The sequence below is a fragment of the Tenebrio molitor genome, chromosome 4 (genome assembly GCF_963966145.1).
Source record: "Tenebrio molitor chromosome 4, icTenMoli1.1, whole genome shotgun sequence".
Classification (NCBI taxonomy): domain Eukaryota; kingdom Metazoa; phylum Arthropoda; class Insecta; order Coleoptera; family Tenebrionidae; genus Tenebrio; species Tenebrio molitor.
In genome coordinates, this window is record NC_091049.1 from 9,611,774 (window position 1) to 9,629,649 (window position 17,876).

The 17,876-nt window shown below is 37.7% G+C and overlaps 2 protein-coding genes across 7 annotated transcripts in view; one reads left to right on the forward strand and one right to left on the reverse strand.

The window, feature by feature from the left end:
- On the forward strand, positions 1 to 4,746 carry Prp40 (pre-mRNA processing factor 40). 6 transcript variants are annotated; one of them, XM_069043869.1, is made up of 11 exons: positions 1 to 204; positions 251 to 526; positions 575 to 714; positions 857 to 963; positions 2,004 to 2,090; positions 2,151 to 2,542; positions 2,625 to 3,096; positions 3,143 to 3,372; positions 3,584 to 3,778; positions 3,828 to 4,055; positions 4,376 to 4,746. In XM_069043869.1, exons 1-11 carry the CDS (start codon positions 202 to 204, stop codon positions 4,517 to 4,519), a joined length of 2,274 nt encoding a protein of 757 aa, XP_068899970.1. In that variant the 5' UTR covers positions 1 to 201; the 3' UTR covers positions 4,520 to 4,746. The 6 variants fall into 6 exon arrangements, with proteins under 6 accessions (XP_068899970.1, XP_068899974.1, XP_068899975.1 ...); XM_069043873.1 differs by having other exon boundaries at positions 2,154 to 2,542; XM_069043874.1 differs by having other exon boundaries at positions 2,004 to 2,087; positions 2,154 to 2,542.
- The window catches only part of LOC138127813 (uncharacterized), a 24,003-nt gene continuing 10,710 nt past the window's right edge, over positions 4,584 to 17,876 (reverse strand). The window contains exons 3-6 of the mRNA XM_069043876.1: positions 8,080 to 8,386; positions 7,036 to 7,986; positions 5,486 to 5,671; positions 4,584 to 5,252 (exon numbers count right to left, since the gene is read on the reverse strand). Of these exons, the coding sequence (XP_068899977.1) occupies positions 5,486 to 5,671; positions 7,036 to 7,986; positions 8,080 to 8,386 (1,444 nt within the window). The 3' untranslated portion in view covers positions 4,584 to 5,252. The remainder of the gene's footprint in view (positions 5,253 to 5,485; positions 5,672 to 7,035; positions 7,987 to 8,079; positions 8,387 to 17,876) is intronic.

Genomic DNA, 17,876 nt, shown 5'->3' on the forward strand with positions numbered 1-17,876 from the left:
TATACTAACTACAACTACGGTAGGTCTGTAGTGTAGATAAGAAGTTGCGGTTACGCTTCGTCGAATTTTACAATTATTATTCTCTATTTGCAATTAATTCATTAAGAGCCAGTATGTGATAATTAATATATTGATTTCGTGACGTGATATTTTTAAATCTAATTACGACCGGTGTAAAAATACCGTGCAATTGAATACAAAATGGTAAGTACTTTTAGTGAGGTTATGTTGACCTGGCTTCATGTAATAGCAGGATCCAAACGTGCCGCCACCAACTTACCCACCCCCGGGAATTGGTACACCGCCGTTGATGCCTCCGGTTCAAATGCCGCCAATGGCGGGGTTCCAAACCATGATTCCACCCTTCAGTGTGCCTCCTCCAGGATTTGGAGGTTTTCCACCTCCACCGAATCCTGTAGAACAGTGGACAGAACATAAAGCCCCAGACGGGAGGACCTATTATTACAATTCTATGACAAAACAGAGTTCTTGGCAAAAGCCTGACCAACTCAAAACTGCGTCGGAGGTTAGATTTAAATTTCATTAATTGTAATGTGCAAATAAAATGTTTTAGTTGTTACTATCACAGTGTCCTTGGAAAGAATATGTGGCTGATAATGGCAAAATTTATTATCACAATGTTAACACTAAGGAGTCGCGGTGGATCATGCCAACTGAGCTAGAGGAAATTAAAAAGAAAATTGCTGCAGAAGAGTGAGTATATCTTTATATTTGCATATCACCCTTTTTATTTTAATAGTTGAAGGATGAGACAGTTTTATTTTTAATTTATAATAATTAAGAATTAAGTTCAATATTGTTAAATATTTAAACAAGTTTAATTTTATTTTTGCAGAACCAAAGGTGTTTCAGCCACAGCTACTCCTACTGAAGTATCAAGTCCAGCGCAGCTTTCAGTGGGACCAGTTGCGTCTAATTCAAATTCACCCAATGTAGCCCCAGGTGAGTGCTTTTGCAATATTAATTGTTTAAATTCTAAAACTAAAACTTCACCTTTGTGAAAAAAATAGCACCTAGAATAAGAGTAATTAATGCAACAAGTGCATAAAGTAGTACCTTTTTACCTAGGATTTTTCTAAAACTGACGTCAGTGTTTTCATCTTCATTATGAAAATCTAACAGGTCATTAGTTCGTCACACTCAGAGTCTGTTCTCATTTTGAATATCACATAAAGTTTCTACATTCAAAGATTATTGGCGCCAGGAGAATGCCATTTTAATAGTGCCAATATTGGTTGGCGCCAGTTTGTCTTTTAATCAGTTTTCAACTGGCACAAACTTCAACATGGCGTCAACTGCTGTAGTCGTCAAGTATTGTTGACGGTGTTTTGTGAATTTTGTCTTTGTAGTTCCAGAGAACGTTACAAAAAAAATCAAATCATTTTTGATTTCGTGGAATTAAATACTCGTTATTAATTTCGCCACTCTAGCTTTGCGTTTTTGCGTGACATATTCGAACATGGTCAAACTTAATCGGACAAAAGACACTGGCGCCAAAAAATACAATCGCCTTTTACTTTACTGGCGCCAGTCTCCAATTGACATGTTTTCAGGTTCAACTATACTGACGCCAGTCCAATCGACATGTTTTCACGTGCAACTAAACTGGCGCCAGTTTAGTGGGACATAATATAGTAATACTAGGTACACGCAAGCATATTGTCGGATAGCCGAAGAAAAATAATTTTGACACTTGTACTTCTTACCAAGCACAATACAGATCTATTTTATATCGTTATATTTCATCCTGCTGGTAGTTTTGTGTTTGTTCAGAAAATTCTTGGAGAATTTAAATTATGAATGAATTTTGTGGAGAACACTTTCATTTCTCAGATGACGCTTTCTGCGTCAGGGACATAAAATAATGAACCATCGTAGTATTTGCTTTCCTAATTCATTCTCGTAATGTGTTAAATTGAAATTAATTTTAACCAATAAAAGAATTACTAAATCAATAATAATAAATTTGCTTGTTTAAATAGTGGCCAGCCCTGGAAAAAGTGCGTTAGAATCGTCTATGGCGGCGACATTGGCGGCAATCAGTCTTCCAAATCCAGCTTCTAAAAGTGGTAATTATAGTTTTTTGTTTTTGCGATACTAAGTAAAATTTAATGTTTCCTCTTGTAAAGAAGAAGATACAAACGGTGTGATTCCGAATGAAGCTCCGAAAGAGCCCCCTAAACCAGCACCGGAACCGGTGAAAGTGTTTAAAGACAAAAAAGAAGCAATGGAGGCGTTTAAGGAATTATTGAAAAGCAAAAATGTCCCTTCCAATGCCACTTGGGAACAGTGCGTGAAAATAATTTCTAATGACTCAAGATACGAGACTTTCAAGAAATTGAATGAGAAAAAACAAGTTTTCAATGCTTACAAGACGCAAAAACAGAAAGATGAAAAAGAAGAAAACCGACTCAAAGCGAAGAAATCCAAGGAACAGCTGGAAGAGTTTTTGCTAAACTGTGATAAAATTTCATCTACTACAAAGTATTACAAGTGCGACGAGTTATTCTCAACCACGGAGGTAAAATCTAACAAAAACAATTATCTTTGCGCCTGTAAAATGCATTAAAAATCACTAACAAGTAATAATTTAAAAATTCTAGATATGGACCAGCGTTAATGATTCGGATCGTCGCGACATTTACGAAGACGTCGTCTTTACGTTAGCCAAGCGAGAAAAAGAAGAAGGCAAAGTATTGAAGAAGCGCAACATGAAGAAATTGTCCGAAGTGTTGGACAGCATGACAAAAATAACCTACGACACGACCTGGAGCGAAGCCCAATCCCTCCTCCTGGCAAACACGGCATTCAAAAACGACGTAAATCTCTTGGCCATGGACAAAGAAGACGCACTGATCGTCTTCGAAGAGCACATCAGACAACTGGAGAAAGAACAGATCGAAGACAAAGAAAGAGAAAAGAAACGGCTGAAGAGACAATGTCGAAAAAATCGCGATCAGTTTTTAGCTCTACTCGATCATTTACACGAGGAAGGAAAACTGACTTCGATGTCGCTTTGGGTGGAATTGTACCCAATTATTTCAGCGGACATCCGCTTTTCTGCTATGCTAGGTAGCGAGGAGTATGTTACTAAAATCCGAGGTTACGTTTGTTTTTGCAGGCCAGCACGGTTCTACCCCACTGGATTTGTTCAAATTCTACGTCGAGGATCTGAAAGCGCGCTTCCACGACGAGAAAAAGATCATCAAAGAGATCTTGAAGGACAAAAATTTTGAGGTTAAGGTTGACACGAGTTTCGATCAGTTCGCAACTGTCATTTGCGAGGACAAGAAAAGCGCCACCTTGGATGCGGGAAATGTTAAGCTCACTTACAACTCGCTACTGGAAAAGGTGATTAATTACTCTTACTGGAGTATTATCGATTTATTTCCGAATAAATTAAGTAAATGTTGTAACTATTGTGGAAATTATTTTAAGCAATAGGTTTACTGACGAGTGTCAAGTTAGAAGTGTCATTTTTGACGTTTAGTCAAGTGTCAGAGACAAATTGGTTTTAGAGTTAGTGGGGCCAAGTAGTGTAGTGCTAACGGTTGTGTTGCAGGCAGAGGCGAGGGAGAAAGAGCGGGTCAAGGAAGAGTCCAAGCGACTAAAAAAATTGGAACTCAATTTTAAAAATCTTTTGAGAGATCTGAATGTCGATTACGAATTGAGTTGGGATGAAGTTAAGCCGAAACTTGAAAACGAAGAAGAATATTTGGCTTTTTCGTCCGAGAGCGACCGGATTAAAATTTATAAAGTACGTGATGGTATTGTTATTGTAAGTGTTGTAACGGTCACGATTGCAGGACTTTCAACACGAAATGGAAGAATCGTGTAGTCACCATCATTCCCGGTCGAAGAAATCCAAAAAGAAAAAGAGCAAAAAATACAAATCGTCGAGTAGCGAGTCGGAGAACGAAAAAGTGAAGAAGTCGAAACGTCGATCGAGGAGCGAGTCTGTGAATTCGGAAGAAAGCGAAGAGGAGTACAGGAAAAAGAAGTCGAAGAAGAAGCACAAGAGAAAGAGCCCTTCTGTGAGTTATCACTGACGTTTGTATCTTTGATATAAATTTTTTTTTGGGTGTTTTTCATTTTCTCATTGGGATGTAGTACTCACAATCGCTCTGGTACATACTAAACCTGACCAAAAAATACACACAAAAAAGTGTTTTTTTGATCGTTTTCTCCCATTCGTTTTGTTTTAATTTTAGTGTTGATCTGTATACTCGTTTAGTTTAATTTTTTGTTTCTTGACTGATTCGGGAGCTTATTAATTAATGGCATGATGTAAATATATTTATCCATTAAAGATTTGACTGAAGAAGGTATTTATTTATTTTTTACTTTCGTACAGAGAACTCCGTCAGAGGACAAACACATTAGTCGTAGACCGTCAGAACCAGATGCGATTGGCAAGAGTGGTGAAATGAGTGAGTCTGAATTAGAGAAACAGAGGGCGCTTTTGTTAGCCCAGTTGAAAGAACCTGAAAGTGAATAATAGGTCCTAAGTAAAAACAAAACGTTGTAAGGGAGTGGGTTTGGGGTTAAGTAAGACAACGCCATCTGTATAGACTTTACTGTATTTTTTCATACATTACAATTCTTAAATTACGTAAAATAAAATAGACAAATTTATGTTACAGAAATGCCTTTTCTTTTAATCATGTAAAATAAATGTAAAATGGATAAAAACGAAACATATTAAATGGCACTTAAAGTAAACTACATACGTATTTTATTACTACTGAATAAAACTTGATTGTGTGAATCGTTATTTAAATACTGCAACAAGAAAGTATCCGACTAATATTTACAGGTTATACAATAAATATTTGGTAAATTAAGGCCCGATCCGTGACAGAGGGCGCCACGAACTCAGTCTAACTGAACTGTGATGCAGAATACAATTTTAACTCTTTATTATTTATTCCCACCTTATACCGGTTATATTTAAATAATTATAATACACTTGAGCAAACTTAGAATTTATTGTTCGTTGTCAAAATCCAAGATAGGGGACGCTTCCGAAACTCCCCCAAAATCGATCATCGTCATAAAAATATTTTCAACACTTTCCTCAAAGACTTACGGCCAAATTTAACTCGGGGTTGCGTTCCACAAAGCGCCCCCTACAGGTCAGAGATAAACCAAACTAAACATCAATAAACTGTACACCTGAACGCTTATTTGTGCCCAGCCGCCTCTTCCGTTATCCAAACACAGTCTCACGCCTGAAACAATCGGCAGACAGTTATCCAAGCCGTCTTGATCGCTTTCAGTGTCAAACTGACCGTTCTTTAGCACACGTAACGGTTTGCCAATACCCGATAATTACCACAGCGCAGCACTGCGCCTCGGTTCGGCATCGCAACGAAGCGGCACGCCAACATTTAGCTTAATTTAATCTCTCGTTTTGAAAATCGAGTGAATCACTCTCCGGTGGGGTGCGAGTGTGTTTACTCACCTATCTGCGGTGGCCGCGTCCGTTTATTTGGGGTGCGGCTACGATGACGGGACCTGGGGGACCTCCGCGCGCCTCGTACATGGTGCGGGGCACTTCGGAGCGCTCGAGCTCGTCACCGGAGAGGTCTAGGTCTTGGACCATCTGCATGATTTCTCTTTCTTTCTTGATGTCTTCGCGGTCCTCGACCTGCCAACCGATTTGAACAATTTAGTGGTTTTGGGAGTTGACTGGTGACGGAAGTAGTGTTCACCGGAAAATTTGGTGAATCATTTAACCTTCGACCCGCACCTGTTAGACACCAATGAACTTGAACCAATGAACCCGATTAGGTACGGGCAGAGTAGAGTGCGCTTTTACCGACACTAATGCGATTTCTTTCTTATTTCGACTAACTGGTACTACGCTCAATTACGATTCAGCTAATTCAATTTACTTCCAGGAGTCTCAATAAGCCACCGTAAAATGTTTAATTGCCCAAATAAATAAATTATCGCTGATTTATGTCGCTTGATCCGGTACCAACTTTATCATCCAAAAATCCCACTTTTTTAAGTTAAGTTTGTTTATTGTATTTTTATGGCGACCTGTCAGTCGTTTAAAAATATGTTCTTGATGACGATTACACAAACACGGCAATAACGTCCGATCATAAAACAAAATTTACGGCACAGTAAAAGCGTTTTTAACCGAATCAAGGTTTCGCGTTGGTCCTCCTCGTCGCCAATTTAAATTTTTCCGCCGAGCAAGACATTTTAATTAATCGAGTATTACTTTTCCGTACTGCGTCTAAATTTACTGACTTTTCGTTCGCCCAAATCGTCTGGAAACAGTGAATTCCATGCTTTGGGAAGAAAATCGAAATAGGAATTTTTTATGAAAGATTTTAGGTTGGTGGCACTGAGTGTCAAATGACGTGGAATTTTTGTACAATTTTCTAAGTGTGAAATATTGTTGTTGGGCAAATTTGTATCCTTTAATTATCAAGGGGGTTATCAAACTTTACGATAGCGGATGGGATAACAGTTAACCGCCCGACTGGAGTCGTCGTAATCGTAAAGAGTTCGCTACCAGATCGACAACCAGTGACGGATTAGGAATAACAGCGAGGACGACAACGGTTTTGAATATTTGAAGAATTGATTGAAACTTTTGTGGGGTCACAGTCACTTCTTGGATCCTTCATGTTGCCCACGGAAGAAAAATAAATTCTCTATCCGGTAATACCTATTTTAGCAAAAATTTTAAAAAATTGTCGGCCGAAAATTACTTTTTGTACCTCTGCTTAAACGTCTAATTAATCCGATTTAATTAGGCACTTTCTTGTCTGAAACTACGTGATCTGTGCAGCAAATCGTGCGAAAACGTTACGAAACAAAGTGAAATTGGCGGTAATGCTCAGAAAAATCGCACAATTTGCGCATTGTTGGTGCTTTCACTTGCCTCGCTTGGCCCGTGACGTCATCAGTGGTGTCTTTGGTTACTTAACTCGCCCCAACCTGACTTATCTTCTGTGATAAGTCCACGCTACTGGTTGACAAATGAATACTCACATCTCCGTTGGGGATGGGCGTGGCAAATTTGAGATTAGCCAATGAGCCGTAACTCCTACTCCTGTGCTCTTGTCTGATGGAGTACGAGAACGCTCTTTCGTTCAGATGGCCCTTTTTCCTGTAGATCCCCGTGTTGAAAGGACTCTCGTCTTGTTCTGGGGGTGCTCCGGGCGGCGGCGGCGGCCCTCCCATCAAACTCGGATCGTCTAGCCCGTTCATACTCTGCGCTAGTTTTTTACTCAGCTTTCCTTTCTCCCTCCTTTTCTGCTTTCCCTGCGACTCCATGGTCGCGTAATGCTGCATCAAGTAGGCTTCATGGGGGAAATTGACAGGTTGATAACTCGCCACAGGTGACAACGCTCTGTTGCTGGGCATGTAAATCGGCTCCTCCATTGCGTGCTTCGATTTCTTCTTGTTTTTGGGAATGGTGGTAGGAATGATGACTGGAGCTACTGGTACTAACGGAGGAGGGATTGGACGTGCAGGGATCAACATTTTCCCTCTGGGTCTGTGTGAGAAGGTATTGTGAGGTTTGAAGAATTTTGGATTGGGGAGGGTTTGGGGGTGGGCGACTATGTAAACGGGTTGGGGTGGTGCTTGCGGCCGAGGTTTCATCATCGTTCCGGCGACGCTGTTGGCTTTGCCGTTCATGACAGGATGGTAGAGGTCCTCGCGGGAAGCACTGAGGGACTTCTTCGATTTCTTCTTTTTTTCTTTGACTGGAGGCGGGGGGACGGCGACGGGTTGGGTGATTTGACGGGGGCGGGACGGGCGGCTGATGGTAGACGACGAGTAGACGTCGTAGATTTGGTCCAGGTGGTCTTGGGAGCCCGCCCACACCTTGTGGTTTTCGTCGCCGTTGTAGATGCTGACGTCGTCTTTGGCATTGCCGATGGTGTTGATGGTCATGGTGGAGCCGGAGGTCGATCGCGTCATCTTCCATTCCTCCACCTGAAAGCCAGTGTCACATGAAATACTCTTCTGTGATCATCACTCGCTCAGTATCCACAGTGAAACGAAGTAAGTTTTGGCAACGTACTCTACCTTGTCTTTATTAGAAATTCTGTCGGACGCCAATGTGCCGTATATGCTTCCGGCGGTGTCAACTTGTTTGGCGTACGAGGAGTCGGCGTAGGCATGAAAACAACATCTGACCAGGGCATTGGCGGCGACTTCTCTTTTGCAGATGAAGGCATGGCATTCGAGAACTTTGATTCCTGTGGTTCTTCTCAATATGGCGGCGAAGAGGGGAGGATGCGTCGGGTTGGGGGCACGGGCGAATGGCGAGTCGAGGGGAAGGAAGCGGGGGCTCGGACTGTGCAAGGTGTTTTTTTCCGGGACTAGAACATACCTGAAACCAACAAAAAAAAAACTAATCACAAACCAAACAAAAAAATGAGCAGTCAGCCGAAAAAGTCTAATCCTTACAAATGTCGTACCGTTGGTATTTTACAGCGCTCCAACTATTCAGGCACTCGGCTTCGCCTCGAGCCTGAAACCTAGTTGTCGCGCTGTTGCTGTTATGCAAGATTATTTATATTCTGATAAATAAATAAATATTTAAAAAAGCATAATGAAACTTGGAACCCAACAGGACGGTAAAACTCTTTGGTATTTATCGACGAGTTCGGCATTAATTCTACGTGTTTGACGCTTGTTTATAATATATTTATTTGTTTATGTCTGCATCAAGGTCGCATTTCTTAATGGTGCATTTACAAACAAGCGTCAGCACATTTCAAGCGAATGTCTGTTTTTGCCGATTTTTTTTTGTGCCCATAGATATTCCACTTTTTGAATGATTCCAGCAACGTCCAGACAAAAACACACCCGCGAACCGTGTAATTATTCAAAAGCATGTCTGCCAACAGCCCTTGCAAAAAATCTCCAAATCGCGTTCGACACGTTTCAGCAACGGTCGACTTCTTCGGACGATCGGAATGCGGTCCTCGAACGTTTCGACCGAGTTTCATGACAGCGACGATCCGTTTTCGAATTACATAATCAGTAGAACAGGTTGTATCGGCTGTTCACGAGCCGGCCGGCGTGCACGAGGCCTAATGGTAAAAATAAAACGGCCGTTGGGGCCACGCCTTTAGCGCGAATTCCCGTTAATGGGAAATTCTTCGGCGTGGATTTCGGAGGCTTTCAGACACAGCCGCTGCCGTTAATGACGACAATTAAGATGTCCAACGTGTGGATACCTTTATGCAGAGAATGTTGACTTTTTACCTTGGAAATACCGCTAATATCGGTTTGAATTTTTTAACGACGCTCCGAGTCTGGATGCCATTGAAGGATCAAAACAAGTGCAGCGAGAAATGCCCGAGGACATGCAAATGCAACGGTTGATGACAACAATCCTGACTGTTGTTGTTGTCTGCGACAAGGTGGAGCTCTACAAGAAATCTCATCCTTGTAACTTTATTTTCTTTTAAAGTACACCGAATGATTCTCAAATCTCAAATCTTCGCCACCTCTGTCATGCTTTCTACCTATCATAACAGACAAATGATATTTTGTGAAACCACAATGACCAATCAATTCTAACTGCCAAAGACATTTTTCTATCTTTTGGTTCCACTGAATATCCCTGATTACTGAGTTAACACCAATTTCTAACATGTACCATTTTTACATCCCTAACCTAAAAAGCATCACAGAAAAAATGAAAATCTAGTAGGTAAAAATTGCGGAACTTTACGCTTGTTGCTTTAAATAAAACATAAAAAAGTAAACGGAATTAGGATGACGTTAAGACGGAACCAGAGCTGATGCGGTGGCTCCAAGTTGTCACGTGCTGAGGTGGTATGGTCAGTCGAGGTGCTTACAAATTAAATTCGACTCTTAATGTATGTAATGTAAATGGCGCTTTACGTCTCTTGGGTTGTAAGTAGTAATGCAAACAAAATATGTAAAGGGGTTACAAAGAATTGTTTTTCAATGTTCCGAAAGATATGGACGACTGAATGTCAATTTGGTATTTTCGAGATTATTCAGGAGTTGAAAGAAATATTTCAAGCTGCAATCAAGAGATTTTGAGAAAACTTACCAAACTTACTTGAATTAATTAGTTTGGCTGATATTGCAATAAAGAAGGAATGCTGTCACTTCTTCAGATTCCGAACTAAGTAGCAGAAACAGTTCACATTTTGAATTAGCAGGCAAATGCTTGACAGGAAATTAAAATATTATGTTTCGTTATGTTTACGTAACGTACGTAAAAAGTGTGCTTGCGAGAAATTTACTAACTTTTTAAATTCAAATATTGTTTTATAAATTGTCACCACAGACAGTTTCGAATCAGTTTTTAGATAAGAAAACAAAAATATGAATTTCAGCGAATGTTTCTTGTTTTGTGCTTACCCTAATTTAAACAAGAAGCGTAAAATTGTATCATGATATGAACCAAGGCGTGTTAAATACTTGTTTGAAATAAAATTATCTCAAGAATTTAAGGCTTAGAAGGTACGATTGCTTCACACCTAGCTGGCCGTTATTATTGTAAACATGATGTTTTCTGTTTTAATTGTTCTAATTTGGGAAAATACATAATACAGTATTATTCACGTAAGATGACGAGCCTGACCAGGTAAAAATGCAACCCAAAATACGATTTATAAAGCGCTCTTGATCCGTATTACATTATCATAATGCACATAAAACATAGTTATGTATAGATAGTTTTTAACATCAGCCTAATGAATGTCAAGTTCTGACAGAAAAATACCTCTCTCAACAAAGTATCATTTAATAACAATAATAATTAATAAGCAATTAAAATCACAAAAGTAATGGGTAAGTAGGATCATGTAGGTTCTGTCATTTTCTAAAATGACAATGACAGATATACCTTTCAAACTAATAGAATACCTGAATACCTTCTTGGATTCTTGATTTAATTTTTAAATATCAAAACACAATGTATGCTTTGTAAAATGTAGCTTGGGTTGCATTTTTACTGGTCAGGATCGTCATCTTACGTGAATCACCAATAACCTGTATAACAGATGAGATAAGTCCTATGGAGTAGAAGTGTCTACAGGCGGTTCTTCCGAGTCAAATTAATGTAAGGTCATTTGAAGCATGAAATATTTAATAATTAAATTATCCCTATTAAAAAAAGCCTATAAAAAAGCGAAATAACGAAATTATTACCCAATATTTAACCGATTCCGTTGTGATATAACACGAGTCGTCTGGTACATGGATGTCAGATGTCAAAATCAAAAATAGCAAGATGGCCGTTCAGTGTTAAAAAGTAAACAGTTGTAAGTTATCGTTTGCTATTCACGTTTTGATAATTTTTGTTATATTTAGCGATTAACTGAAGTATGTTCGATGCCATTGAAATTGAAATTCATTGCACGCCTCCAGAATTGACACCGATCGCGGCAAACTCTATGCAGGATCTAATCCCACCAAAGTCCCGAAAAGTGTATAATTTCTACATAATGCTTCTGATAAAAAGTATCTTGCTACAAAGATACAATTTTTGAGTTCCCTAGAGGATGTGATGAAATCACCAACTTGACAATGGGAAATGTCGAAGATTTGAGCTCTGCTATCGCTATCCTAGTTCAGGATACTAAAAATTACAAATTGCGATCATTCCCCATTTTGGGAAAGTTTTACCTGGAAATTTGCAGAAAGTACTATTGGGGACACGGAAAACTTACCTTAGCTACTCATAACCAAGTTGACAGTTTTTTTGAAAATATCAATCATAATGACGGTAAAGGTGCATTTACATTGACACTTTTTGAAATGACAATAACAGACTGCCCAGGATTCCATGCCCCTCATTGTATGTACTATTGGAGACACGGAAAACTGGGCCGATGTGTGATTCAGTTGTCAAAATTTCTAAACCATACCTTAGACACTCATAACCAAGTTGACAGTTTTTTTGAAAATATCAATCATAATGACGGTAAAGGTGCATTTACATTGACACTTTTTGAAATGACAATAACAGACTGCCCAGAATTCCATGTCCCTCATTGTACATCGGATAATTTAGATAGCGTTGTAGATTTTACTAATATTATCGAAACTTTAGTAGGTACCAATAATGTTACAAGGAAAGGAGGAATTACTGGTGCCTTAAAATTTTAAAACTTCAAATTTGAAAATTGTTATTTTAATGTAACTGCAGGAAAAGAAAAATAAATAAATGAGTTAATGCCCGACTTTTTTTTGTGATCCGCTTGAAGATAAAATAGTACAACGTGATCAAGAATGACTGAGTCTGTTGGTAACAATGAAAATTTGAATGATTTTGGTACCACTGTAATCTAAACGCATTTCCGGTTGTCAGCTTTGACAGAGTTGACAAACGAATTTGACGTTTATCATCAAAGGGTCATTTTTGTATTAGCATAAACATACCCGACATAACCTAATTTTTTTTTAATGTCGTGTCAAGTTAAAACATCCGGTCAGTGCCAATTACGAAACAGAAAAACACCAATATTTTTCAATTGTTTCATTGCCAATAGACTCAGTCATTGTTGATCACGCTGTATAAGTATATCATTCGGAGTAGAATCTTTTTGTACTTCGCCTAGTTGCACACCTCGAGTTCGTCTCGGTCGTCAATCTCTGGGCTTAGCACAAAAAGACTCACTTCTACTCTTAATGATATAATCTACAGCCGGAACGTTATACATGTGAATTGGGGACTTGTCGTTAAGTTGGTACTACCAGCAAAAGTAACTAGGCGCGCCAATAAGGTATTTGGAGTTTATGACAGATCTCACTAACGTACAGCTCAATCATAAGTTTTAAGCGACCTTGAGTTTGACAATCCACATCCAAAACATTTTGACTATACTTATAGTTTGTCCATCGAGAGATTGGTTGATATAAAAATCACAAAACACAAAACAAAATTATTTATTTACTTACCTTCAAGCGGTAAATTTTTTTGTCTTGAAATTATGCTCTAATTAATGCACCTATTCTAGTGCATTTTGTAGTGTTGAGTTACAAGTCTATAATTTAAAATCTCCCAATGTTTCGCTGGACGAAGTATACCATTTTCTCATGTAAAAATGAAAAAAGTTACACCGTTTTAATTTAATACATAAAATAACTTCAAATTGTACTTGATAAGTCTTTGAATTTATTTTTAAAAGTGTTTTGTGTTGAATAATACAGTGTTTTTTGGAAACGAACTCAAGCTCCAGCGTCTTTGAACAAATTTGTTTAGAAAGAAGTTATTCTACGATTACATAATGTAATACTCATAATAGTGCTGATAAATATTAATTAATAAATAACGAGAATATATTTTTATTGGAATGTCATGAGTTAGCATATTGCAAGTAATAGCGATTATTCTGTTTTTGATTAAATATTTTATCCGGTTGCGTTGTTTAAATGTACCGTAAAAAATATAAATTTATTTTTTTGTTCCACACTGTCAGAATTTGAGAATTTTCTCCTGTGTGAAGGGATTTTGATAAATGTCACAACTTCTCAAAACGAAACGTCGAGCTAATTTTTAAGCGATTTGGCGCCTTTAAGGGGTCGTCGAACAAAAAAACCTTGTATTCAACTCGTTCTTGTGTAAAATTGTAAATTTTTTTGGCACTCGTGGGCCTTTCGTTTCACTCGCGTTTTAAACTGACCCACTCATGCCAAAAAAAAACCCAATTTACACACGAGCTCGTTAAATAAACTATACTCACCGGCAAAAAAAACGGAACAACAAATTATTCCCATAATACCTATTTTGATGTATTTTGACCAGGAGGCGATGATAGCAAACATAACCTTGAACATTAGCACAGGCTATTTTATTAGCAATTTCGCATAAAAACAAATTTTTTGCTTAAAAACCTTCTTTTCTTAAATTTACCATTTTTATAATAATCAAGCAACCTGGTTAGATTTTTATAACTTTTGTAATTTTTTATTGTTGTTTACTTCGAATAGCTGGTGTAAATATTGCCAGAGCAGTAGCTTTGGTTGAAGACTGTTGTTGTTTCCGTTATGCAGCTAATGCTATTGAGGCTCCTCTTGCTAGTCGTTACAGAGCTGTTAGAAGGTTTCAAAAGACTGATTGAAAAAGAGCAACCACATACCGCGACGATAGATTTTTAAATAATAATGGTGTTCCGCTTTTTCTGCCGGTGAGTGTACTATTATACGAAAATTTAAATTTTCGCGCCATATGAAAACTACTTTTCAGCGCGTAGTAAGTTACTGTTTTGTCAATGAAAGTCCCAGCGGAAATAGCAATTTGGGATTTTTTTAAATAAACATTTTAAAATACCATAATCGAATCATTTTATCTTCTAGATCTAGATGGTTATTTTTTTTTTCATTTGTATTGGCAGTAGAAGTGGCATCGGTATTTTACATCTAACAGTTTAAGGTTTAGGTCTATGAGTGCTGTCCTTTTAACAAACAGAAAAATTGCAAAATTCTCCTAAGTAAGAAATACGACCATTCTCCATTCTCTACCTCTATACCATTTCGAAACTAAGTTTCATGCAGTATTCAATATTTAAATAGGGAATTCTGTCAAAATTGAATAGGTTATATTATTAATTTCACATTCCTCTAGACCTAGAGGATAAAAATATTCGATCATATGCTACTACCACTTCTAATTCCCGTCAGTTGATTTGTCTTACCACTGTACTAAGTGGAAATTAAATGCAATCAGGATGCAATTAGTAACGACGACTGATTTATAAATTTCATTAAGCGTTAAGCGTTTATAGTCACGCGAGATATCTCTCCAGCCCATCATTTTATTTCACATTTTGTACATTCCTGATCCTGTCTTACTCTCAATTGTTGCATCAAATTGCCAAAATTACCAAAAAAATTTTTTTTTTCATTTGCTTTAACTTACTAAAATTGGAAATACTAATTCATATTCATTCATTTAGTTTCACGCTTTGCTTGCGATTTATCTTTTCTTTTACATCTTTATTTGATAATTTTGTGTTATACACCTTTATAATTACATAAAACATATTCAAAACATATTGTTCAATCATGTGGTGCCAATCTTCAAATAAAATTTTAACGCCAACTACGTATTTTTTGAATTAGGATAAATTACAGTGTTTCAAATTTAAAACTGCAATTTGCTATGCAACTGAAAATATTTTCTCAATACTGTCCCACTGAAATATTTCGTCACCCATTGTTTATTGCACTTAGATAAACGAGACCAAGGTGCGTCTTTTTTATTTCTTGTAATTCTTGCGTAAAGCATTCTATTAAAAAATTTAAACTTTACTGCAATCCTGTCGTTTCCTATTTATATAAGTTTCACGTAATTCACCCACCACTCCACGATTTTACCAAGCTTTATCCTTTTTTACTAATATTTGAAAATTTCAGGTGCAAGACGTGAAATTACTGAACCACAAACGTTTGTGGTTTTTGCAGTATATTTTTCAAGAGCGTCAGTCTCTCAATCAGACTCATTTGGTAAAAAAAAATCTTTTTGCAAGTAATGCAGGCGCAGTAACAAACCAAAGCACGAAACCATTTTTAAAACATCGAAAGAAATTCCTTTAATAAAACTTATCAATAAATAACAGATAGAATAATAGAAAAATAACGGAAGAAGGAGGAATTATTATAAACAGTATTTACGCATACGATCTTGAAAATAAACCATCAGAAAATCCTGATGAGCTGCTTTAACAAAAAAATATCCCGCGTTCAAATGAAATCCTGGGCTGGGAAGGCGTTGGAAACCCTCAATTGTTCTACTTTTTTAAAGCGTAGATTAATTGGAGTATATTGACAGCTAACCTAAAATTTAGAGCCAAAAAAATCATTCTTTTTTCTTTCCTTGCAATGTTTTATCTCAAAATAGAACAACTTAACGATTCCTATTCTCGAAGCAAATATCTAAAGGCACCCTTTGCTGAAGACAAACAATAGTGCCCTGATTAAACATAAACAAATGTCATTCGTACCAAACGGCGGGAAATTCAAACTTTACACTGTTCTAAACAGTTTAATTTTTCCAACGCCTACTCAGCCCAGGATTTCATTTGAACGCGTGATATATAGAAATGTCTGTCAAAATTAAAAATGCAGCTTATTTTAATTAATTTGTCTGAAGGCACCAATGACTCCACAAACAGAAAGCTGCAACGGAAGCAGACAACTTTTTCCAGTTGATTCCCTCCTACTCACAACCTACCCAAGGTTTTGTCCCTAGTTCTGTCAACCGTGCAAAAGGTGAATTGCCTTCAGATAGTCCAAGATTACAGAGTTGCGACTTTCATTGCCATGCGTGTGCTTCAGAGCTTATTATTAAACAGTGCGTCCAGCCTGCCATTGGAAAAATTCCTGCACACACGTCAAGACACGATTGCTAATTTTTTATCAATGCGGACATATCCTCTTAATCGCTGAAATGTCAGCGAACTCTTCCGTTTTCGTCACGACATCACTCCCAACAAGACTATTCGATCACATGTCCTGCGGTCGAGCCGCATCTCCGCGAGATACACCGCTCTCGTGTCACATAAATTGCAGTTTCGACGCATCGTGTTAGTCAGCAGGCGATCCAAAAAAAAAAATGTAATAGGGAAACAAATTAAAAAATGTGTTGTGAAATGGTGAAGAATGTTGTGTGGAATGCCGTTCTAGGTGCATCTCGAGTCATTTTGAAAATCATTCATGGGCGTTTGCTTTATTGCTTATTAGAAATAAAAAGGAGGATGTACCGTGAATGAGATAATGACGAAGGCAAACAATAAGTTGCGTGACAAAAATTGTTTCAATAAACGTAGATAATAACAGTGCAAACAAATGCAGAAATAGCTGAGGAGAGAGTTGAGTGGAGATCATAAATGGTTTGAGGCATGGAGGAAAATGTAAAGAATTTGTTTTGTAACGAATGAATGATAGCCATTCATTATTAAGACGAGGTTGCAGCCGGTACATTATTATATATAAGGTTGCGGTGGTAACCGTTACTTAAGCACAGCAATGGCCCAAAAAGGCAACTTAACACTTTCAAGTAAAACGTACACAATCATGTGGTTTTTTTACATTCATAGAATAGAGTGGATCTTATTGGACTACTCATTTTTGGGCCGAATATATATTTTTTTATTATTTTTTGAAAGCAACGTAAACACCGTTCGCGTTGTTTTGGAATAATAGGAGGCGATGATTTTTTTTAACATTGGACACACTGTTTGATTTCCGTCACTAAAGTGTCCGACATAACATGTTGCTGAATTTCCCGCAATGTCTGAGTATTCTTCTATTGCAAACTAGTAAAACTGACAACAATGCACTAGACATTGACGCTATTTATAACCTCAAATTTAGAAAAACATAACCTATTTCAACAAACAGCTTTACTACCAAATCAAATGCAAAATTTCCATGGCCTCCCATTATGCCAAAACAACGTGAATGCATTTTATTTTTTTTCATGAGTCATGCCAAGATCCTAATCAAATTAACCGAAAAATTTGCAATTTAACGCTACAGTGCTAGAGAAAAACAGAAGAACTTGCAGGAAGTTTGAGTCTGAACAAGCTTGCAATTTGTCTAATTAGGTTGCCTTTCGTTTGGGAAGTTTCATTCAAGCAATGGAGAAGTAACAAGGCATTCAATTCATGTTGTTCAAAATGACTGACAAAAAAAATTAAACGAAGAAAAATCTACACTATCTCTGTGACAAGGATGTGAACATGGAGATATGAATTGTCACAGAGGTAGTCGTGATGTGGTCTCACGGAACGGCAGTAGGGTCAAATGTTGGGAACGGTGACTCATCCGTATAGGAACCGTTTTCACCCCAGAACAATTTTTTGTCTTGGTTCATGACAATTATTCAT

Excerpts from the sequence above, each read along its gene's own strand:
- Prp40 (XM_069043869.1), top strand. Across the intron at positions 3,373-3,583 it reads ACAACTCGCTACTGGAAAAG|GCAGAGGCGAGGGAGAAAGA; the intron begins GTGATTAATTAC and ends GTTGTGTTGCAG. Across the intron at positions 3,779-3,827 it reads ACCGGATTAAAATTTATAAA|GACTTTCAACACGAAATGGA; the intron begins GTACGTGATGGT and ends TCACGATTGCAG.